This window comes from Grus americana, chromosome 7 (assembly GCF_028858705.1).
Source record: "Grus americana isolate bGruAme1 chromosome 7, bGruAme1.mat, whole genome shotgun sequence".
Lineage (NCBI taxonomy): Eukaryota > Metazoa > Chordata > Aves > Gruiformes > Gruidae > Grus > Grus americana.
This window is the reverse complement of record NC_072858.1, coordinates 38,121,237-38,145,158: the sequence shown is the minus strand read 5'-3', so window position 1 is coordinate 38,145,158 and position 23,922 is coordinate 38,121,237. Positions and strand designations below refer to the sequence as shown.

At 46.3% G+C, this 23,922-nt stretch overlaps 1 protein-coding gene across 1 annotated transcript in view; it reads right to left on the bottom strand.

Moving 5' to 3' along the window:
• Nucleotides 1-20,101, bottom strand: part of MCU (mitochondrial calcium uniporter) — a 95,014-nt gene extending 74,913 nt beyond the window's left edge. The window contains exon 1 of the mRNA XM_054831620.1: nt 19,889-20,101. Within this exon, the coding sequence (XP_054687595.1) occupies nt 19,889-20,014 (126 nt within the window). The 5' untranslated portion in view covers nt 20,015-20,101. The remainder of the gene's footprint in view (nt 1-19,888) is intronic.
• Between the last annotated feature and the right edge of the window lie 3,821 nt (nt 20,102-23,922).

Genomic DNA, 23,922 nt, shown 5'->3' with positions numbered 1-23,922 from the left:
TTACTTCAGTTTCCATTCCCTCTAACATTCAAACGGTCACGCTGCTACCAAAAATCTCCGAACATCATTCAAATGCTGCGTTCCACGCTCAACAGCCACAGCTTCCACGCTGACTTTTGTTGGAATTACTTAGTCCAAAACTTGCATGAAATCCCGCACACGTACATCTTGTAAAGAACTTAATTTTACCAAGCAGTGCTAAAACAGGCAATGTTGCCACTAGTTCAAACAACAGGGAGGACTCCTCATCTGTTCTTGTTAAAAAAAAATTAAAGTATGTAAATTCATCTCTTTCTATACAAAATTAATGTTCAGTATAAAGCAAGCTCACAGAGGAACTGGATTTTTAGATTTCTACTAATAAATATGGTATGAATTTTAAGGCCCCAGACAGACTGGCATGATCTTGTTCCCGTCAGAAAAAACAAGATACATTCAACTTCAGGTTTAGTTGACTTGAATTTTGACATGAGAGAAAACAAACTTTAAATTTTAATAAAGACTCAACCCAAAACATTTTCTAGCAACATTTGTTTAGACTTCTATCTCTAGGAAAATCCAGATAATCATGCCTACACAATTTTGTTGAAGAGGTGACTGCAGAATTTTTAATATCGACCTATTTGCCAGCTTGAAAACCAAAAATAAAACTGACTTTGTAAACAAGAGGGTGGAATTTATAATTTTAGATCAGATACCGAGTGTTTTGGAACAAGAATACTAACCAACGTGTGTTTGCCTGTTTATCAATGGAGGACTTTGTACTTCTGGAAGTGGTATAGATGGTATTTCCCACCACACATTCAGGAAGCATCAATCAAATGCAAAGAAGAAAGAAAGGATAGAGGTGAATTTCTTCCTCCCACAGCCCTTCCACACACATAGGCTCACTTGGACAGGATTCTTTAGCCAAAGTTACTAGATATATGCTAGAAAAAGCCATTACAGATGAGGAAGAGAAGCAGAATATTCACTCAGTTGGCAAACAAGAATTAAAATGTGACCACCGTGGCAGTAAGCCACAGACCAGCTGCCTCTGCGGGAAGGGACGCAGCTTCAGACACAGCAAGCCCCAGTAAAAGAAACCCCAAAACTTTGTTAGCCATACGTATAGTATACATATATTCATTTAACCTCCTTGCCTGTTTGCTAAGTCTAACTCCCAAGATAAGTTACAAGAGAAGGCACCAGCTTCTACTCAAAGCTTCACCCAGAAGCAATTACTCAGTGGGCAGGAGCATTAGAAAGCAGCCCTAGAGCCTGCCCCACGCAGAGGGCACGGCCAGGGATTTATAGCACGTGCTCAGAGGGCTCTCTGCCTTCTCACGCTCAGCATGGCCTTAACAGGAGAAGTTGGATATAATTCTCTGTTTTATCCTAGCGGATAGGACGCACATCCAGGTTTTGGCATTTTTTGAAAATTTTTTTCTTTTTTTAAAAACACCATACTCAGCACACTATCACACACAATCCAATTGGCAGATAGAAATTCGCATAGCATTACCTTTATTTACTTTACCCAACCACTTGCATGCTTGAAAAAGCTATTCTTTGTGCCCTGCCAATGTAAAAGACTTATTCTGACCTAACCACATAACACACCAAGACATGAAGTGGTGGTTGTGAAGATTCCAAATGTTTTCTCCCGAACTGGGGATTTTTCATGAAGTTTTTACTAAAGCATAAACAAGGATAAGAAGCACTGAAAATACCTATGCCATAGTTCTCAAGTCTGTTCTGTACTCCCTTTGCGGTCTGGGGAAAGGCTGGAGAGAAAAATAAGGCTTGCAAGGCAAAAAAAACATTATTTCCCCCAGGCAAGCGTCCTGGTGGTAAATGCTACATTCTTTCTTCACAAGGAATTTCTTACTTCCCCCAGCAACGGCATTCATAACACCCCAAGCACCGGCCCAACACTCCCAACACAAAGACTAGAGGACTTACAATGCCAGATAATTACAACACAACACATTAAGCAACTTGGAAGACTAATTCAAGCAGAAGCCCAGAACCCTCCAGGCAGAAATAACGCACGTTACTCACCACGCACTCCGTACCGAGGACGGGGAAAGCCGATGCACCACCAAGCAAGGCGATGGTGTTCTTGCAGCCTTTCTGCTCTGCTCAGCCCACGACCTCTGCTATCCCCCAGGCTCATCAGAGGAACCAGGGCCCCTTCACACAGCTGTTCCTCATTGCACCTAATGGGCACCAAGCCCCTCCAGCCCCCAAAAAAGGGGAGAGGAGCCTTCTGGGCCAGGTGGGACTCATCCCTCTAAACCCACCGAGGTCAATCTGCCATTCCCTACCCAGCTGGTTTTGTTCTGAGCACTGAGCAAAGTTGGTGGAGGGACAGAAAAAATCCCCTGTTAGGAGAGAACGAGGCACAACAGAAGGGATTGCACTGTGCTCCCTCTTGTTATTTGTATTTTTTTTTAAAAAAACAAATTCCCTTAAGGTATTGGCAAAGTTCTTCATTAGTTTAATCTCTATCCTAGCAGTTTGTGGATTTTTACTGTAAAACATTGCAACTTATTAAGAAAATGTTTACCAGATGTTGCACACAGAAAATACCCAGAAAAATAATGTGATGGTAGAAGCAATTTTGGAAGTAATAGAAATTCCCTTCCTTGTAGATACTGGAAAAGAGGGATAACTTCCCTAGCTGGTAAGCAGTTACGCCCTTCAAGCTTCCTGCACTTTTCTGAAGCATACACAAATTGCACACTTTCTGCAGCGGCAACCACCCTGGCGTAACTACATCGCATACAAATCAAGCTCCAACCCTCATGCTGTCACAGCCACTTGTACAGATTTGACACCCACAAAGATACTTCCCAAAGCTCAACAATGCTAATTCTATATTCAAAGAGGTGATTTTTTTTTTTTTTTTATTGCCATGCTGCAGAAGCGGACATGCCATCAGTTCAAGGAAAATTGAAAAACCAGTTGTATATTATGTACTATACATCTATACCTAGTAAACTTAATGCTAACTACATTTGTTTCATTTAGTGGTATTAAGTAATGATCCATTTCTGCTTATCCCTGGGCAAGCCAGGAGAACTGCATGAAGAAACCCCGTACCAAAGCAGTCTGGTGTCGGTCCATTTGCACGCTCCCACGCTCAGGGATGCTCACCAACACCAGTCTGATTTATGACAAACTTCCTTCCTCCCAGTTCACACTTGCAACACAAACTACTCCACAATCCCAACGGCAGTTTTAAAAATCAGAACAAATAGCCAGTTTAACGTTGTAGGTCAAATATCCTACAAGGGGTCCAAGAAGCATGACATTTGCTTCAGTAATGACTCAAAGGTCACCATTCAAAGGGCAGAGATGCTTAGAAACTAAATATTTACTTACAGAAAACCTGTGAGAATCCCCACAGCCTCCTCAGCCTTCACTGCAAAGCCCCTTTGCATCCAGACAAGGAAGTATTCATAAAGGTAAACCATCTGCCTGCACAGAACTGCAGAAATTCCTTCCATCGAAGCCTCTCTGCCGGCAGTGACCGCGTGAAATAAGTGACACCAGCCTCTGCCAGGCAGGGTCACCCTCCCTGTTAACCCACGCCTGGTAACCCACGCTTACTTGTCCTGGCAGCCCGGAGAACAGCCAGTTGGTCCTTCTGCACGCTTCTACTGGCAGAGGAATAGGCCAATGCTAGTTTTTGCTCACGAAAAGCAGATATGAATGCCTTCACACCTCTAATGGGAGGACCAGAGCAGTTCTCCAACTCAAACATTAACTTTTCCCACAGTAAAGACATACAAATCAGAGCCTACTGTAACCATAACCACAAAATTGGTGAGGTTGTGTACTGTCCAACAGTTCCAGCTTCACAAGGGATGCCTTGTGAAACAGTTCTTTGCCAAAAAATGCTTTCAAAGAAACCAAGAGAAGGCAAACAATTCACGCTGGCCCTGAAACTCAAAAAATACAAGTCATTTTCTACTTGCTTGACTGTGGAATCAGCAAAATGTAAAGAAACTTGCACTTAAACTTCCAACTGTACAAATAGACATGGGGCATTTGATCTCATCTGAATTTATAAAACAAGAAAGCCAGAGACATTTGATGCTGAACCTCTGCTCAGTTCACTGCAAGTAATTTGTTAGCAATACTGATGGCATATCCATTTAAATCTGTATCACAGCAGCCTGCCAGATTACTGTTTCACTGACAGTAATTCCATGTTATTTTTCTAAACTAGGATAATCCTAACATAAGTACAGTAAGATAAGAGGTTTGAAAGTATGTACCTTCAACCATTCCAAAAATGAGTTTCAACAAATACTGAATGAAAACTGCCCCCAGAAGTTTTAAGCTCCCCAAAAACCTCCCTGTAGTGCTCTAAGAATTAGAATGGAAGTAACGATTCTTCCCTAAGATTATCGTCAGCAAAAGGTCTGAATGAGAGGAGTTAACCAACAATGCTCTAAAACATAGTTGGTTTGGGATTATTTTTCTTTTTGCTGTTTCACGTGCATTCTTTTACAGCTTTTTGCTAAATCCTTTGCTAAATTTTTCATCCAAAATTAATTTGTATAAATTTAAGACTGGTAGTAACTACCACACAAAGACAGATTATGGCTTGTGCTGGATTAAGTGGACATTTTACACCATTGTATATTCTGCTTGGGTTTGTCTGGTTTTTTAGAAACTATACTTGGTAGAAGACAGAAGGAAAGGGAGAGGTGCAAATAAGACATTTATCATTGGAGGCTCTGGAGCTTCAAGTCAGCACATTATATGAAATTAATCTTGCCAGCTACTGGTACTTAGCTTTTTCAGCAAGGAAGCTATTAGTCACAGTCAGTAGCTTCACAGAGAGGCGCAGTGTCTCAGAAACACCAGAACAAGCACTAGAAAGAAAGAAGGACTGCTGTAGAAGGGAAGATTGCAGCTCATCAGATGTGCACCCATTTGAAGATGTACCAGAGGGCACACCTGAAACAGCAGCAGCGAGGATACCTCCAGAATCACAGGGGCTGGAAGGACCTCTTAGCAATCAAAAGAAACGGTGCTCAGTCAACTAAATAGGTCACAAGGATTGTTGAGGGGCTTGTTTCAGAAGTCCAAGTGCAATTCTCATTTAAGTAGCAGCTTAAGAAAGAAAAAACCACATATGCAATAGTTAATTCTGTTCCACAGGATCCAGAGAGATTCCTTGTCTCATGACGGATGAGGAGAGGACTGCTGCTCCAACGGGAGGAGGTCCTGTACTTGGAAGAAAGCACTGCACACTAGGTTAGAACTACAAAAAACAATGCTAACATTCACATGGCCCACACTGCAACGTAAAGGTGATAAAACCTCTTGCCCTACTAGCAGCGTTTATAGTTGAGGAACTCGGGATGTTTCCTATGCAACAAATAAGAAAAAAGGAACAAGCAGCTTTTAGTAGGAAAGGAAAGCTTCACATCGCTTTTTCACATGTTTCATTCAACTTAATTATTCTAAATTCTACCCGAGTATTACCTCAAAGCTGTTCTCTAAAGCAAACGTTTTCATGAACACCAGCTAAAGCTGAAAGAAAAGGAGATCGCTTGCTCTGTCACTCTAGTCACAGGAAAGCATCACGAAGGCAGACCTTCCCATCTCCTCCCTTCAGGACGCAAGGGTTAACACACTATGTTCAACCTTTGAGCTTCATAGCTCAACCCTAATTACTGCGTAGAGGGAAAGATAATTAACAGCTGATCAGAGCTGTGAGCAGAAAAGAAGCAAGTGTCTGATTATTTTTCTCCTATCAGATCATTTACCTGCAAAAGCCACATCACAAGCCTGCAAACAGCAATTGTAACTGTTAAAAGTTAAGATGTTTTGTGGTGAGTCACACATAGGGTTGTGCTTCCTCAGGACTGTTTAAAAAAAGTGCAACTAATAGCCCCACGATAACTTGGTAGTCTTATTCTCACAGCAAGGATGAGGAAAAAAAAAATGAAACTTATTGCTAGATAAAAGCCTTAGCACAGGGAAAAAAAAAGTTTATCAATATACATACACGATTAAGTAAGGGAGAAAAAAGTGACATTGCAGCAACAGCACCAGGAAGACCAAGTGGTGGGTGAGAACAGCATCTTTGCACCAAAGTTACCAGAATATAAATCAGGACTATAAAAGAAGTCACTGAAGTGCTTTGATGTGCCATCAAATTCCTGTACTTAAGATAATAATAATGATAGATGGCAACGTGGAATATGAACAGATGACAATAGTTCAACTGCATCCTATTCTTCATCTGCTTTTTTTCCCCCCCATAATTTTTGATTTTCTGCCTGGAACTCTCCTTCTCCCCTAGCTTGGAAAACAACTAGCTTCCCAGTGAGTCAGTGACATTTATTTATACGGATCAGCAAGTTATCAAGTTGACTTTCAATATCGTTCAACTTGAACTTCATTAACTGATTTCAAAAAGATGAAGTTATTATACTTACAATGTCCTTTCAACATGTGTAATATTTTTCAGTTCTGCAATGAATTACACAGATATTTTTCACGGTGAAAGCTGAAAGGATTTTACATTCAGGTAATACACAATAAATCAAAATTTCTCTACCAAGAAGTCGCACAGATTTTCAGCGCTCATCTCATGTTTATGTACCAGCTCTTCATGCATCTCAAACAGCCCACGGCAGAAGTTGAGGCACTCGGCAAAATACCATTGCAGCGGGAAAGAAGATAGAGTAACAACAAGAAAAAAAAAAAAAAAGTCTTTTCTTCTATTCTGACTAGTTATATTTCTTCAGAAAACAGACAAGCTAGAGGTAAATCTGTTCGTTCATACAGCCTTCAGGCTGGAAATCTTGCAGAAACTGCTAATGAGGATGGGAAAAAGCCTCATAACTCAGTGATTACCGTGATTGACAATTAATATTAAGGTGCAAGCTTCATCCCAGTGCAGAGATAAAGCCAGAGCTGGAGAGCTGAAGCTGTAGACCCAATTCCTAAAATGCAAATTCTAATCGCTTTAGATTAAATAAGTTGCATGCATATTATTTCCAGTGCTGGCAAACCAAGCCGGTCACTATCAGGTAAGTATAACTGTCTTCAAATGAAGCGGTTCAGAGCGTGCTTTTTCCAAGGCAAATTGTGGCCAAAATAACTCATGTAGAAGTGTTTTAAACTACCTCCCGCTTACAAATGGAGAAAAAGGGAAATATTTTGAGAACTCAGTTAGCCTGACCAAAAACCAAGATTCATGGGATACTAGTTAGTACTATGAAAACTGAACATGTCTGAACTTGGAAAGTATGACAATAAAAGATTAAAAGTATTATTATTATTTTTTTGATTGTTTTCTTTAGAAAAAGCTTGAAGGAGGCAGAGTAACAGAGCTGGAACGCATTAAAAAATTACCAGACAACCAGAGGGGCGCGTGTGTGTGTGTGTGTGTGTTCAGTGGAAAGGAGGTAAAGGCTTACTTTACTTTTCAGCCAAGGCAATTCAGTAATGATAGACTCGAGTAACGACACGCATCCTCAGTGAGGCGCGGGTTTCACAATCAGCTTAGACACCCACGCAGTAGGGTCTCCGCAGACTCCAGGGGGTCTCGCAGCACCGCGATAGCCATTCGGCTTTCTTCACGCGCCTGCAAGCCATGTATTTCCACGTTCCCGAGACGATAAGAAAACTCCTAAGTGTTCACGAGTCAGAATCCTGCTTGAAGCATCAGCAGCTCTAACTTGTGGCTAGAAAAATCACATCCCGAAGGAGGCAGAGCTCTGTGCTGCCATCAAACTCGTATACTGACTATTTCGGATACACAGCAAACATGAAGATACACCTATTATTTGCTTGTCACATGGCAATGCAGATTCCATCTAGTGTAGAAATCCACACAAATTATGTAAATACTGCCTTGAAAAGTACCGTGGTGCTCCGACACCGTAATTCCAAGAACAAACAGTGCTTTATGGTGCACTCCATTATATAAAATGTCAGGCTAATCATAGCACTTCGGCTTTATGAGTGTTGCCAAATCTCCTAAATGAAAGTAAAAACATGGATAAAAGTGTTTAGGATGAGTCAATTACACACCTACCTCTCTTCAAAGGACAAACGAAGAAATTAATTACATCTGACTGACCGCAATAACAAACAATTCCTTAGGAGAGAAAGGGTGCTTGTTTTAAATCCTGAAAGCAACACTGTTCTATGCTTAGGTGTTCTCATCTTTTCCTCTCCTCTTCACTGACACTTGAATAATTCAGGGGACACGCAGTTCCTAACGTTGAGGAGTAAGACTGTATCAAACTGGAGTCTGGTTATTTTTCAACCCAAGACACAAAAAAAAAAAAGGCCCAAATCTCTCATCTGAGCCACTAAGAGCAGTTTTTGCTTCTCTGCTTGCCCAAGAAGTAGGTCATGAAAACAGCAGCTCCACCAAACTCACTGCCCTAAATCCGAAGCCCCGGGTGCTCCCATCAAACTGGAGCTGTGTGTTACCAGTGTGCTCGGGACAGCAGAGAGGAGCGCGTCCTGCAACTGATGTAACGCGTGTATCATCGACTGCAAGTGGAAAAAAACCCACGATGCTGTAATTACAAGCAGACATTCAGCATGAGAAAAGGAGCTGCTATGTAGGGAAAAACTGAATGGCGTACAGGAACAGTCAACAGAAACAACCCACCTTTGGGGAAAGACAAAAAAACAACATCTGTTCAAAAATGCTATTTACAAAACAATTCATTTCACAAGTGCCTGTGTGACATTAATGCTTTTCTCGAAGTCCCTTCTTACAGCATCCTTGCCAACTCAAAAGACCGTATCTGCATAGTCTCATATCCCGCCCTACTCAATCTAGCTAAATAATGAAGAGGAGTACTTTGTGAAACTGTTTGTTTAAAATTACTCTCTTGAGCATTAAATGCCAAAAGGAAATATGGAAATGGTCACTCCTACACACAGGAGTGACTAGCTGATTCAAAATTATGATTTATTTTTAATGAGTACGTGTGCAAATCTGAGTCATGTTCTTTATCTTTGGACAAAATTATTCTTAAGATAAAATTAATCTTGGACACCATCACTCTATTCAGCTTTGTGGTCGGAGAAATCCATGGCTTTTTGGCTTCAAACCAAAGCTCTTGGACCATCAGCTTCTTGTTACTTAGCAATCAGACTTCCATCATCCCACCCAGCAACTAGGAATGGACGTTTCAACATGCGTAACAGATTTTCCCTTCAACACCACTTTTTCAGGTGTCAAAAAAAAAAAAACCAAACACAAAACCAAACCAGGTCCACAGTGAGACTGACTGGAAATGTGTCAAAATCCCTCTCCTTTCAGAGTCTTGACTCATCTGTCCGGCCAGTAAACTCTGTGAATAATACGGCATTGTAACATGCTTTTGAAGAACATAACAAGTTCTAGCAACAGCCCTTTTAAATGCTGAAAAAAGCTCTGTTAATGCAAAAGCTTTTCAGGAAAAAATCGCTGCCTCAAAGCAGCAAAGTCACCTCCAGTTAACCAACCTGATATTTTGCAGTGGGCAGGCTGCAAGTCAGTCAGTACATTGAAACTCGTGTGATGCTGCAGCCAAAATGGAGCCTGGATATTCACGTAACACTTACTCCTACTGCCTGCACTTGCCTGGAAATAGTCTCGAGCAACATGCCCTCTGCTTCCTCAAGTCCTTCGGCGTGATGCATGGCACTGACCATCGCCTGAATGAAAGCCAAATAGTACTCCCTCTTCAGTTTTCCAGGCAGTTCATAAAGTACAAGAGCAGCTTATCTGGAACTTGCAACAGGAAGGGAAAATTCTTTAATATATTCCTTTAATTCAGAGGGGAGTATTAGGAGCCCGTTTCATTACCAGCAATATACACTGCTCGTAATACAACTCTTCTTTCACAAGATAGAGACTGGAGCGGCTTCCTTTGAATCCCTTACACCCAGGCAAAGAATCCTACTCTCCTCTTAAATACAATATCCCCAAACTGAGAGGAAACCATACAGTGCTGTACCAGTGTAATTATCAAATCTACTAAATATTTAGACAATGGAATTTCTGTTATCACTGCCTTAGAAACAAGTCCCTTGATAATAGGAATAGCCTTGCAGCAAGCAGCAGTCTCCCTTGGGAGCTCTTTATGCAGCAGATGCCGTTATGCATCACAAACATGCCATGCTTCATCATCCGACAGAATGTTCAACTCTCCCTTTCCCCTCTGCACAAAGCCAAGAGGATTTCCCAAATCACATGATAAATCAGAACATTTTCATTCCAAAAAAGGAATTACATTTTTTTTCCCCCCGCCTGGGAGATCTCTGCACTTTTTCAGTTCACTGTTATTTCAGTGAGAAATCACTTTCTCTGCCAGCCTCCTCTCCCATCTCCCCACCATGCAAGAACCTCAGTAATGTTTCAGACAGGTTCCCAATTCATTTAAATTACTTTTAAAAGGTTACTGCTGCATTACGCATTGACTGCATCCGAGTTTTGTCTAAAACCAGACAACATGAATGGGACGTGGTATATCAAATTGTTCTCAGTGGTAAACATTATGTACATAATGAGCAGTCATACAGGAAAAGTTCCACGCAACAAACATCATCCAGACCCCGGCTATTGCGTTCTAACACACAACTTGAGGAATTCCTGTGTCGTTCTCATGCTACCTTGGGCAGCCTGTTTTCTCTTAAAATCATCATTTGTCAGAGCAGTATTTAAATTCTCATTTTTTGGAGTTACTTTGCTAGGCAGAAAACTCACTGTCACTTAAGTCCAAACATCTAAGAAAAATGACACTGGTAAATTATGAGGATGTATTTTTAAAAAAATGGTTTAAGTGGAGAGAATAACTATTTCCTTTTACAATAATCTGTCACAACTAATTTCTTTAATTTTGAGACATACCTTAGAGTCCACTATTCTGATTAAATTTCACAACCTGCGTTCTGGCTGATGAACATCCATTTGCTATGCATTCTACAGAATTCAGCTGCAAATCAAAAAGAACGCAGCATCATTAGGAGTCATCGTTGGCAAAAGAAAATGAGGACTTAAGACAATTATCACCGTGCCTTAACGTGGGGGTCTACAGTACCTAAGTCAAGTGACAGGTAGGCGCAGAGATGAAGGAAGCCACGTAGAGAAGAACGGCTGACAAGGAATAAACAGCCACGGTTCAGCAGATACCGTCGATTCACATTTCAGCTGACAGCGAGCAAGCCCATATGTCAAGGGAGCACCTCCTGCTCATCGGGAGCTATACCTTTTACAAATCATTGACAAAGCCATGAGTTTACAAGGACCATATGTCGGGTTCTGTCTGAATGGTTCTTGATGTTGATTTTCCACCCATTTCCAAAACATACAAGTCTCAAGTCTAGAAACAAGTCATCTCCATTACTACATTTAGGGAACACATTTTTCCTCAGCAGCTCCGAGGTACAATAACAACTGACATGAGCTCATCCAAATAAACTCACTGTGCAGCCCAAGAAGCACAACATTCTTCACAACAAAACAAGAAAAGCTTCACCTAGCTCAGTGCTTTTCGAGGTAAGACGGTGACGCAGAACAGAGAAAACGTAAAGCAACTTTAGGTTCTTTTCCAGCAACTGACCCAGAAAATTGGAGGATGAGCTAGAAACTCCCTTCATAATCTGGAAGAAAAGGATGCTGTTCGCTGGCCGCCAACCTCACAGTCACTTCATTCATGAACTGCTCGGTGAGCCTTCCCACCTGAACTTGCACGCACATCGATCCAAGAAATCCAACTGTTTTGCGTTCCTCCTTCCAACCCATGTGCAACAACTAACGAAGGTGAGGCCACCTTTGCCGGTGGATTTAACTTAACTCCATACCCAGGTGCTCTGCAGCGAGAAGCTCTGCGCGGTACCAATCTGATAGAGCAAGCACTCGGGTGTCCCCAGCTCCTACCGAGGAACGTTGCAAAGCCAAGGCTTACTACTTTTATCTGGCAACCGTCATCCCTCACCCCATTGCTACCACCTCACACAACTTCGAGTCTATGTAAGCTTCGGACAACGGAAGGAGGAGCAAGCTACTGGGACCTGTGTGACGTAAGCGAGCTAAATTGTTACCATAGCATTATTCCAAAATCCTCTCAAAACAGCAATACGTTCCACAAAGGCTTTCTTAAACCCTATAAAACTTTTTAGGCTATGACCTCGGAGTGAATTATTTTGTTCCCAGCAGGCTGCAGGACAGAACACAAGACTGACAATCACCCAGAGACTACTTTATGGCGGTCGCCCCACAGTAGATCTTTCCTAAGTTATCCATCCAAGTGAAATTCGAGTTTTAATTATTCCAATAAGCAGTTTCAGAGATTTGACAGTTTCCTCATCGCACGGTAGTCCCTTCCTCCTGGGGAAGCCCGCAAAAGCGAATCGCTGAAACAAGCTTGTTTGCCACATTTTTTCCCCTTCTCCTGCTTATGCAAGTTGTTCTACATTTCCTAATTCCTTAAGAGCTGCCAAGAATGCAGGAAAAGAGAGCCGACATGCTTCGTCTTTTACATGAGACATAAGTGATACCCCATAGGCTCGCCCTACTGGAAAATAATTCCGCGTCACATTCGAGTGCTGCATATTTTCATCTTCATTAAAGTGACATCTCATTTTGATGACCAACTGAGACTTTAATAACAGGAAGAAAACCCTTTGCTAAAACTTTAATAGAAAAGGGACAAGTCATTCTCTTTTCATCATTAAATACTCAAGGACAAAACAGTCCTTAAAGCCAGATCACTCTAATTTGCCCTCAAAAAGCAAATACCAAGATACAATGAAAACCACATCAGCAATATCACAGGTGGTCTCTCATCCAGAGAGCACTTCAGAGATTAGAAGTATTCCTCCACGGCGAGCAGAGAGCACACAGTTTCATCTAGCAAAATTTATCAAGGACGGTTCCTCATCCCACACAGGGCTACCAGAGGCCATGGGAGCAGAAAGCAGCAGCTGGGATCTCAGGAAGAGCGACCACCACCAGACACTGCAATAAATACATATAGAAATTAAAAAAAAAAAAAAGGCAAAAAAACCCCCTAACCAACAAACAAAAATAAAGCCACTCAATCTAAAACCATTTCTACATTTTCATGGACCTACAAACAGGAGAATAATTTAAATTACAGATTTGTGCCATCTCAATGCTATTTCATAGAATGGCAAACAAGCGACTCATACACAAATCTGAAGTGAAGCCGCAAAAGTTATGTTTTACCCTCAAGACCGGGTGGGACCTAATCGCACAGAAAGTCTTGTTTTGAAGATTAGTCTAAAAACAGCTTTAGAAAAAATGAATAAACAACAAAAGATTTTACTTTTTTTTTTTTTAGGCTTGACTCTGGTAAGGAGAGCTAGACCCATCCTGTCTGAAGGCAGCAGAGAAACACTCCCCATAGGGAAGAGATCTGTCCTGAAAACCTTTTTTTAACAACTGGATCAATTTTACCATGACTAATTTCCTTTCCTATCGCAGACCCTCCATACAAACTCTTGACTATTCCCACAGTCTGAGTTAGAAATTAAAAAAAAAAGTAGTATCATCAAATAATTGTCAAAACCCCCAATATTTACTCCTTTCTGTACAGCGCTCATCTTTCATATATGAAGAGCCCTGGACGGGTGTTCTCCGGACACTGCCAAGTAAAGCTTTTTTTCTATTCACTGAATGAAGAGAGACATCAAAAGCTACGAAATGCCTCTTTTTTTTTTTTTTTTGTTAAATTCAGCCTCCCTTCAAAACCTATTTTGTTCTGGAAGAATGAATATGATCAACAGAATGTTTCAACAACTATCACACACCAAAACCACTTGCCGGTCATCCCCCTCTAACTTTTTATTTGTGCAAATAAAATCCCAAGACAATCTAACAAAAAAACCTAAAAAGCACATTTTCAACTTAGTACTGGTATTCCATTGCTCTATAATTAGCTAAGGGCAGGTTCCCTCATCTCATTTGAAGTAAAAAATGTGGAAAAGTTTTCTTTCTTTCTGAACCTTTCAAAATAGCGTTGAGCTGTAGCCTTCCCTGTGGCACTAAATCCGGCACGAGGCAGCAGACCTTGCTTTGCTTTCCATTTTAATCAATTTAGGCAGAACCGGAGTGGGCAAACAGCAATGACAGCTACAAGAAATCGTTATGTTTTCGCCACCTTTGTTTTCGGTGAGGCGATCAAGGAGCAAGCGGGACAGCAAGTGTGTGTGCGGGGGAAGAAGCAGGAAAAAAAAAAGGGGGAGGTTTGGTGGAAAGATCCATCTTTACGGTCAAATCAACTCTCCCTGGGGCTCCCTCAACATGATAAATGCTCTGCTGGGTTGGTATTTACTTATATTGCAGTTCAAGCCACATCCCATCTTGACTTCCGAAGTGACACCAGATGCACCTTCTCCTGGTCTGCAGCACGCACGTCACTGCTCCTATGGATGTCCCAGCATGGGAAACGTTGGAGGACAGGGTAGGCAACAAGTGCAGCCAAAGATCCAGAGAGAACAATTGGTTTATGCCCCTTCAAACCATAGGACAGCCACCAGTCCTTCAGCCTTTTAATCATTCATTTAAAAATTACAATCAGCAGTATGCAAGGTCAGGAAAACAGAAGTTCAGTTAATTAAAGCAGTCCGCCAGTTTCCATCCTCAGCAAAAACACAGACATCACACCAAAATACTCTTCCAAGCCTCACCATCCTTGCAGCCAGTTTCATGAGCCCCAAGCTTCACCTGTTAAATAAATTTGTTTCAAGAGATGGGCAACAGTAGGGCTATAAACTGTTGCTTGTGCCAGCAAGGGCTCCAGGTGGCTACGGGGTCCCACCAGGGAAATTACCACCACAGCATCTTTGGAAGTTGATGCTGCAACAGTTTCGGCCATAGCATGGAGAAACAAAATGAAAAAAATATCACGGAATACACACAGTATCTGTGCAAAGGAAAGGACAGCTGCAGCACCGTGTTCACTGCGTCCTCCTCCCAAGGCTCCGCGCATCCCAGGACACCTTTCCTTGGCACAAAGTCCTCTTGTCTTTGCGGGATATGCTTTCTACCGCATCCTTAAAACAGGGCTGCCTGCACCAAAAGTCATACCCTGCTTGGAGGGCCGACCGACACAGGTAACCCTGGTCCTCAGCGGGAGCACAGATAAAAACCTGCAAAACTACTTGAAATTTGGCTGCAGTTCAGTCAGGTTCACTTTTTCCTCCTTAGGCTTAGAAGAAGTCACCAGGAGTCACTATTCCTGATCTACCCAGGATTAACGACCAGAGGAACACCACATACAGCCAAGCCCTTCATTCTCTACACGTATTTTTTTCCAGAGCTGAACCAGCTGATCACGTACCGATCCAACACAACCACTGGCTACACGCACTAAGAAACGCGACAAGAAGAGACTCTGATCTTTGCAGGAAGAAAACCACAAAGATTAGGCATCCAACGTGCAAAAGCAGAGCATTTTATTTAAGTCCTTTGTCTACCACCGCGTATTTAAAAAAACGTTTGTAGCTTACTTCTTTGAGACCCATTTCCACAAAGGACCGCTTCCCAGCCCCGTTGCATCTCAGCGGCGCGGAGCTCTCGCCTTCAGCAGCTTACCCTCCGCACCCACAGCAGCCGGAACAAGTAGGAGTCGAAGAAGGGGCTTCCCTTGCTTCATAAAGAAGTTTCCTCTGAGGAACATCCACTTTAATTCTCTCCCTGCTCCTCTGAGGGCAAGCTGCCTAACAGGAAAATAGCAGCAATTTTTGTATTAAGCACTAGGAAATTACCACAGGACAAAGGCCTTAATTTATAGGTAGCATCATGATTTATGGCTGCTACGCTTCCCACCAGTTAATAACCCAGCAAACACCACTAGACTGAGAAGTGCCACCTAATCGCCCACCACAGGCTCCATCCCCATCCCGCTCCTGTTGCTTAAGAAGTCGGCGATGGGGTCGTGCATTCGCACCCCCGCAGCACACCAGTCCCTGCTGACCAGCACCGGCCAGGCTTCTCCCCACCACTCCTACTGCTTGCACGAAGCTAGCACATAGAAAAAGAAACCACACACAATACTTTTATTCCACCTCAGATTGCTTCCCTGACACAGACTTTTGCTATTTCTGGTCTTCCCACCAGCAGAAGTTACCTTGGCCCGATTAACCGAACTGCCTCTCTCACCCCCCAATCTTCACGGGTGACCCCCCAGCAATACATCGGATCGCCACAGCTCCCTCCCAACGAGGAGGCGCGCACAGCACCGATTTAAAACAAGCACCAATACTATTATGTTTTGCTCTACGAACTATTCAGCTGTAATCATCTCCAAAGCCGTAGCCACCCACCCGCTCCCCCTGACCTTACAACCCCTCCAGCTGACTTCCGCAGTTTCTCCGCTGCCAAGGTGCTTGCTAAGTCTCACCTCTACAAGGCTTCTTCCACTCACGTACGTTTAAGTGAGACTGGGGTAGTGGAAAGAGATGCAACCTCAGCTACTTCTGCTATAAGTCCATTTATTCAGTTCTGCCATATTCTTCCAACGCTACGGATGCTCCAGCCCCACCTTCTACGTGATTATTCCGACTGGCGCTCTCCTTCCCCTGCGCAGCCGTCCTGCGAGGTGCAACATCACCATCACTTTCAGAGGGGAAATCCACAGGTATCGGTAAACGCTTCCTCCCGCCTGCTGCTTCCTATTTGGAGATCGATAAGTGAATTTCTCATTCAAATATTCTGCAACCTCCTCCTCTCACAGCCTGTAATACTGTTTAGCTAGGACAGAACGTGAAGACTCACTGGATCCTCCATAACCCCACTGCTATATGTCGAGCCCGCTGACCTTTCCCAACTCCCTCAGCTTTCAAAACCCTTAAGAAAGCTGCAAATGTTTCATTCAAGCCCTTCATCTCCCAGTTTTACTGTATTCCCATCTGAAAGTTCAGAAACCAAGTATTTATTCAAGAGCTTCGACCTTTGCCCTCTCTACTGTTTGATGTTATCACAATCTCATTGTTTACCCTTTACCCATCTGCTTGCTTTGTTTTAAAGCACTGGCCTCTCACAGTAGCCTGGTCAATTGGCCCAGGCTCTTCCAGCATATTTTATATCTCTTTTGAAAGAACTCATCCATAAGACCATTTAGTATTCCCACCCTATCTCAAGAAAGCCCATTTAATTTATCACCTCTGCTAGAAACCAGCCATCCTGAGAAGTAACCGAGTAGAATTTATTGTACTAAAACCAATACTGCACACACATACCGAACACAATCACTCTATTAATTACACCTACATTACACAAACTCTTTCTACCTATTTTCTCATATCATCTATCGACTCAGGAAGCTTAATAGGGTCCAGTGCTATCACAGAGCAGGATCAATTCTTCATCAGCCATAACCGATTGATCTGAGTCTAACCTGTCCTAACCACCTCCGATAATGAGGATTGAACAGCTTTCCTGGGAAATCATTCAGCATTTCGCTACTCTTACTGTCAGTAAAAAGATTCCCAGCATCTAACCAAATCCCTCTTCTCGCACTGTAAGCTAGTTACTTCTTCTCCTACCCAACACAGATTTTCTGTTTTTCTGCTTCCTTTTTTGCAGCAACCTCCTTTCGATTTTCTCTTTATTACGAGGAGCTCCAGTTCCTCTAATTTCTCCTTGGAGATCATTTATTCTAGGATTGAGGAGCTCTCGGGTCTCTACTCTCTCCCAGTGGTCCACATAGTTTATCAAGTGCAGCGTGATGGAAAGGATAACTCATCTTTTCAGTGAGGAGATAAATAGGCATGTTATGGATGCTGTCAAAAGGAACAGTTAGGATACTGGTACCAACCTGCTCTGAGCAAGCATTCACTCGATCGCTAGGTTCACAGGCACACTTCAGCGTTCAACACCTAGCGAACCGACCCGCATACAATCTCCCTATGGAAAAGGGGAAAACCCCAAAAAAGAATCACTGCAACACCACAAGTGGCTAACAGCCAAGCTGCCAAAAAAAAAAAAAAAAAACCAAACAGCATAACTCAACCGGTAGTAAAGGCAGAAGAACTTTCTAATCATTGGTCCACGGGACACAAAATCCTTCTTCCCCCGAGTACCTGAAGGAGACAGCCTAGACAGTACAATTTTAGTGTACTCCCGAGTGTGCCCGCACTCCAGCCACGACCGCTCAGCGAGGGCCACAGCGGCAGCAAAGTGTCCCAGCCAAACAGAAGAGATTCAGGATATTTTTTAACGGTTGTTCGTGATCTCCTTGCACTTTTACTGCTATGCTTAGCCTGACTAGCAGAATCAAGCACGAATCCGAGTCTCTGTTAAATTAATCGCAAAGGTCAACTTAAATTTAGATAAATAATTTATTATTTTCTGGGCCAGAGACTGCTAAAAGCCACAACTGCAATAACTACAAAAAGCTGAAAAGGCTGTTCCACTCCCGACCAGAATCCAGGGTACTGGTGGCCTCGCTTATCAGGTTGGTATTTACAAAACCTGAAGTCAACGCTGCAGAAGTCACACTTTGCACATGTGAATGACCGCACTGCAAATATGGGACTGATGCAATTGAGACACACGATATCGACAGAACCTCTGGCATCCCATCGCTGTGAAAACAAACCAACACCATTAGAGAAACTACCGGCACCCTGAAGATACGAGGCACAAACACTTAGCTGGTCTTTAAGCGGTACCCTAGGGACGCAGTGTTATATCTGCTGTTCCAAGGGAGCTCAGAGCCCTGCTCCGTCACCCCATTAATACACGATTTTGGTGGCTTTGGGTAGTTTCACGATTAGTTGCTTCAGCGAAACAACAAGTGAGCGACAGGTGCACACCTCCGACAGCAGCTTTTTTTATAGGCAGCAGTAAAACAGATTGTGGCAAAAGCTAGAAGAATATCCCACGGTTACATACTGTTCCCTTAGTTTAAAAAGAGAAAAAAAAAAAAAAAAAGAAAAAACCCTCCCGGTATTTTTAGCAAATCTCTCGAGCTCCAAAACGCAACCTGCCGCCTTTACAGTTTTTTTCCGCCCTAAGACACATAGTAAGCAACGCATGTGCTGCCAGTCTTCTCTTTTTCTGGCAAAGCCCCCAAGCGTGCTGCTTCTGCAGGGGAAGCAAACAAAAATTGGCTTTTTTTTTTTTTGCCCCTTTTTTTTTTTTCTTTTCCCCCCACCACCCTCCCCGTTAAACCGCACCGACCTGGATGACACCGCCTCGGAGAGAATTTGGGGAACCCCCCCCCGAGCGCCTCTCCCCTGGCTGACCTTGAGGGGCGGCGCCGAAAAAAATTTAAAAAAAAAAAAAAAAAAAAGAGAAGGAAACGATAAAAATATTTTAAAAAGGCGAAGAACCGCGGGGCACTTGCTCTCCGCCTCTCCCGTCCGTGCCCCCGCTGCACCGGGACCGATGCCGCCTCTCCCCGCCGGGGGCTCCCCGTGTCCCCGTCCGTCCGTCCCGTCCCCCCCCCCGGCTCTCAGCGGCCCCTCGCCGCCACCTGGCGGCCGCGCCCCGCCGGGACCCGACCCCCGCCCCAGGAGTCCGTCCCCGGTACCGCAGGTTGCGCCGGGCCGCTCCCGTGTCCGCCGGAAAAAGGGGGGGAAAGAGCTGGCACGGAGCGGCGGGGCGGGGCGGGGGTGGCGGCGGCGGGAGGGCCGGGGAGCTGCCCGCTGCCGGAGCGGGGCCGGGGGCTCGGCTACCACCGCCCGCCCCGCTCAAGTTTCGCCCGGCGACGGCGCTAAGAATAACGCGCAGCTGCCGGGGCCGGGCCGGGCCGGGGGCCGCCGCCTCCCGGGGAAGGGGAACGAGGGAAGAACCAGGCGAACCCCCCCCCTCCCCCGCCGGCAGCGGCTTGCCGGCACCGCGCCCGCCTCAGCCGGCCGCCGCCTGAAGGGCACCGGCTCCCGCCTCACTCACCGTCCGGTGCCGCTGCTGTTGTTGTTGGCGGCGCCGCCCCAGCGCCGGGAAACGACCGGCCGCCGTCAGCGCGGCGGGGCGGCGGCAGAGGAGGAGCGGCAGCGACCTGCCCGCCGTGGCCGCCATCGCGCCGCTGGAGCCGCCTCACGCTGCTGCGGCGGCGGCGGCGGCGGTGGTTGCTGAGGCCGCCTGGGCGTGGAGAAGGGAGGGAGCGGCGGGGCGGGGCCGGCCGGCGGAGATGACCAATCAGGGCGCCGCCTTCGCCGCCTCGGGGTCTGTCAAGCCAGGCCGGGGGGGGGGGCCAATCGGAGCCACGCGGATGCCCTGCCCGGAGAGACGATTGGCCGCTGCGTTCCCTCTCCTGCCGGTGGTGGGCGGGGCCGCGGCAGGCTAGAGGGCAGGGAAACTCCCTAGGCGGGGGCGCCGCGGGGGCGGGGCGGGTGGGGCGGGGCGGAGCCGGCAGGGCGGGGTCACCCCGGGGGCGGGGCCAGGGCTGGGAGCGTGCGGGGAGCGCGTGCGGGGAGATGGGGGGCACCGGGGACATGGGGAGCACCGGGGAGATGGGGGGCACCGGGGAGAGGGTGCGGGGAGATGGGGAGCACCGGGGACATGGGGAGCACCGGGGAGATGGGGGGCACCGGGGAGAGGGTGCGGGGAGATGGAGTGCACCGGGGAGATGGGGGGCACCGGGGAGAGGGTGCGGGGAGATGGGGAGCACCGGGGACATGGGGAGCACCGGGGAGATGAGGGGCACCGGGGAGAGGGTGCGGGGAGATGGGGAGCACCGGGGAGATGGAGTGCACCGGGGAGATGGGGAGCACCGGGGAGATGGGGGGCACCGGGGAGAGGGTGCTCTGGGGGGGTATGGGGAGATGGGGTACAAGGAGAGGGTGCTCTGGGGTGGGGGGGTGCGGAGATGGGGTGCAAGGGGAGGGGGTGCTCTGGGAGACAGGGGGCACCGGGGAGATGGAGTGCACCGGGGAGAGGGTGCTCGGGGGGGGGGGAACGGGGAGATGGGGTGCACCGGGGAGAGGGTGCTCCTCTGGGGGGGGGGGGGGTGCACCGGGGAGAGGGTGCTCTGGGGGGGATGCGCCGGGGAGACGAGGTGCACCAAGGAGAGGGTGCTTGCGGGGAAGGGGTGCACTGGGGATAGACCACGCTAGGGTAAAGGGTGCAGGGAGACGGGGTGCACCGGGGAGAGGGTATGCTAGGGGAGGGGGTGCAAGGAGATGGGGTGCACTGGGAAGAGGGTGCAGGGAGATGGGGTACACTGGGAAGAGGGTGTGCTAGGGGAGAGGGTGCACCAGGGTGGGGGTGCAGGGTGACAGGGTGCAGCAAGGAAGGCTGCGAAGGCACCACCGCGGCCCTGGGGATGCAGCGTGGGGGAGACGCAGGGATCTGGGGTGCTGGGTCAAACCGGCATCCCATCCCTGTGGCAGTTTCGATGAATGGTATAAAAAGTGAGTGATCAAAAAAAAATATGTATATATATATTACAGAGGGAGATATGTACCTGCATATGTGGTGATCCAAGCCACCAGCGCAGACCTTGCAGCATGTGAGCTAAATAAGCAATATACGCTCAGTTGTTTCTTGAAAGGTGATTTACTTGGATTATTTTTCTTAGAAAAGAGTTAAAGAGTTTTCCCATCAGCCTGGGAGTTGTTACAATACCACCGACAGCTCCTTTTTAATTCCTGGGAAAGAATAGTCCGGAAGGGAAACAAGCCTATCACTTTTAATACCGCAAGTGGCCCCAGAATCGCTTGGTGGAAAATGGAGCTTTAAAAAATATTAATGCACAAGCAGTTCCCACGCGCAGCGATACCGCTACGGCTGTGGCTGAAACGAAGTGCCTTGGCATAAAGCAGCTGGGATCCTGTATTAATATTATTTTGTGAAGTCGAGGAGCCCAAGTCCTTGCCGCGTGGAGCGATCGGGACGCACCTTCTCCTGGGAGGTGACGAGAGGAGGATGCTCGGGAAAGGAGAGTCGCTGGAAATGAACGGCAAGAAAACTGTGACGAGGCTGGAGGTTGCCGAAATCATCAGGAACACGCGGGCTGAGAGACTCCGGCTGTTATTTACCACCCTTGTTTGTCACCAAGACCTTCTAAAAATACAGCAGGGAGCATGACCGGGGTGACGGGGTGACATGGGTGTGCTTCGGCCATCACCCACACCATGGCGGTACCCTGGTGTCTTCCTCCTTCCATCCCCGCTTCCCTCCAGCTGCCTTCCCCTTCCCCTTCCCCTTCCTCTTCCCCTTCCCCTTCCCCTTCCTTTCCCAAGTGCCGCCTTCACATCTGCTCAGATGCTGAAGGGTTGCTCTCGGTTTTTCCCCAAGCAACGTAATTTTGAGGCCGCGCAGCTCGTCCCTGAGCGATCCTCCACCCAAAGCCTCCCGAGCCAGTTTGCAAGGCTATGGGCTCCTTTCTGGCTGGGTTTTCCTGCAGCGATGGGTTTTCCCTTCCTTCTCTTTGTCAGTTGGGAAAACGTGGTTGAAGCCCGTCTCGACTGTGTCCTTCTGGAAGGATTTACCTGCAGTCTTTCCAGCATAGCACGTTTAGCATTTCAATAATTATTTGCTTTTTCTTGCAAGATCAAGGAGACCTAATGCAGCGGCTGCTCTGAGCTCCACCGCTCAGATCAGAATGAACCTTTGCTCAGCCCCTGCTCGTTGCATTTCCCTCTCCTTCCACATTGAAAATTGACAGCGGGAAGAAAAAAGGCTTTAAAATACGGATTTTGTGCAGCGCAGCCCTCTGCATTGACCCTGGGAGCATCCACACCGGAAGATGCTCCTGTGTGCATCTCGGCCACTTCATGGAGCACAGGCGTTACATCCCTCTCTGGGGACGTCAAGCTCTCCCCAGTATGATTTGCAATGGGATTAAGAGCCTCAAAATGGCAAAGCTGGGGTTAATGCAGCCCGGAGGATCTGGCAAAGGGAGATTAGAAAGGCAGGAAAGAGGGAGGAAGGAAGTCCCTGGGATGGGGAAGGTCCTGGGGAGGGCAGAGGATGCAGCCCCAGCAGCGCTTTGGGGCAGAGCCATCTCTTTGTGCCATAAACTACCCAACCCAACGCTTTTATTTTTGGCTGGATGAGCAGCGATGCATTTGGGACGAGCCCTTGCTGCCCTCCCCGTAGGGTTTCCGAGGAGGGCTCGGTGCCAGCAGCTCCAGGGGAGGGCAGGGACGGGCATGGCCAGCAGACCCTGGGCTGCCAGACCTGCCCCTCTCTCCTCTTCCCTACTCCTCCAGCCATTCATAGTACATATTTAGGTATTTATTTCTATTCGAAGAAGAGCTGGAAGTCACCTGAAGTAATATTTTAGGCTGAGTTTAAACATTTCCAGGGAGTATTTGACAGAGGTGGGGGAAGATGGGCTGCCAGCAAAGGCTGAGGGCAGCAGAAAGGCCAATAATTCGTTAGCAAACCCGTGCTGAGCGTGTGGGCGCTCATTATGACGCATAAAAATGGGAATCAAACGGGAGCCCCGAGATCAATTCCCCGTGCAATTAAACGAGCTGGCGGGGAATGGCTTCTCAAGAGCGCAGGGGGCGAAAGGGGTGAGGATATCGGCACCGAAATGAAAGCCTGTCTTTTTAGGGCAAACAGCTCCTGCTACCCTGCTATAAGCATCTTCCACTCTTTGAAAACCCAAATAAAATAATGTATTTAATGAGGCTTTATCCTGGTGCTTATAATTACAGCTGGGTGAATATTGGAAAGCTGCTCCTGAGAAGAATTGATGGGGACAAGCACGCCAGCAGTCACAATTAATATTATTGCTGTGGGAAGGACAAGTGGAAAGCGAAAGCCTCAAACCCCCATCGGCCATCCCAACGCTGCCGACGGAGGCATGGACGCTGTCCTCCCGCAAATAAAATACTGATTTCAGAGAAAGCGAGCGTGCAAATCCAACGCTTTGGCTCAGACCCGAGCAAAACCCAAAGAACTCGGATTAAATAAACCGGCTAAGAATAAAAAAAAAAAAAAAAAATCCCCAAACGGTCTCTTAGTCCACAGAC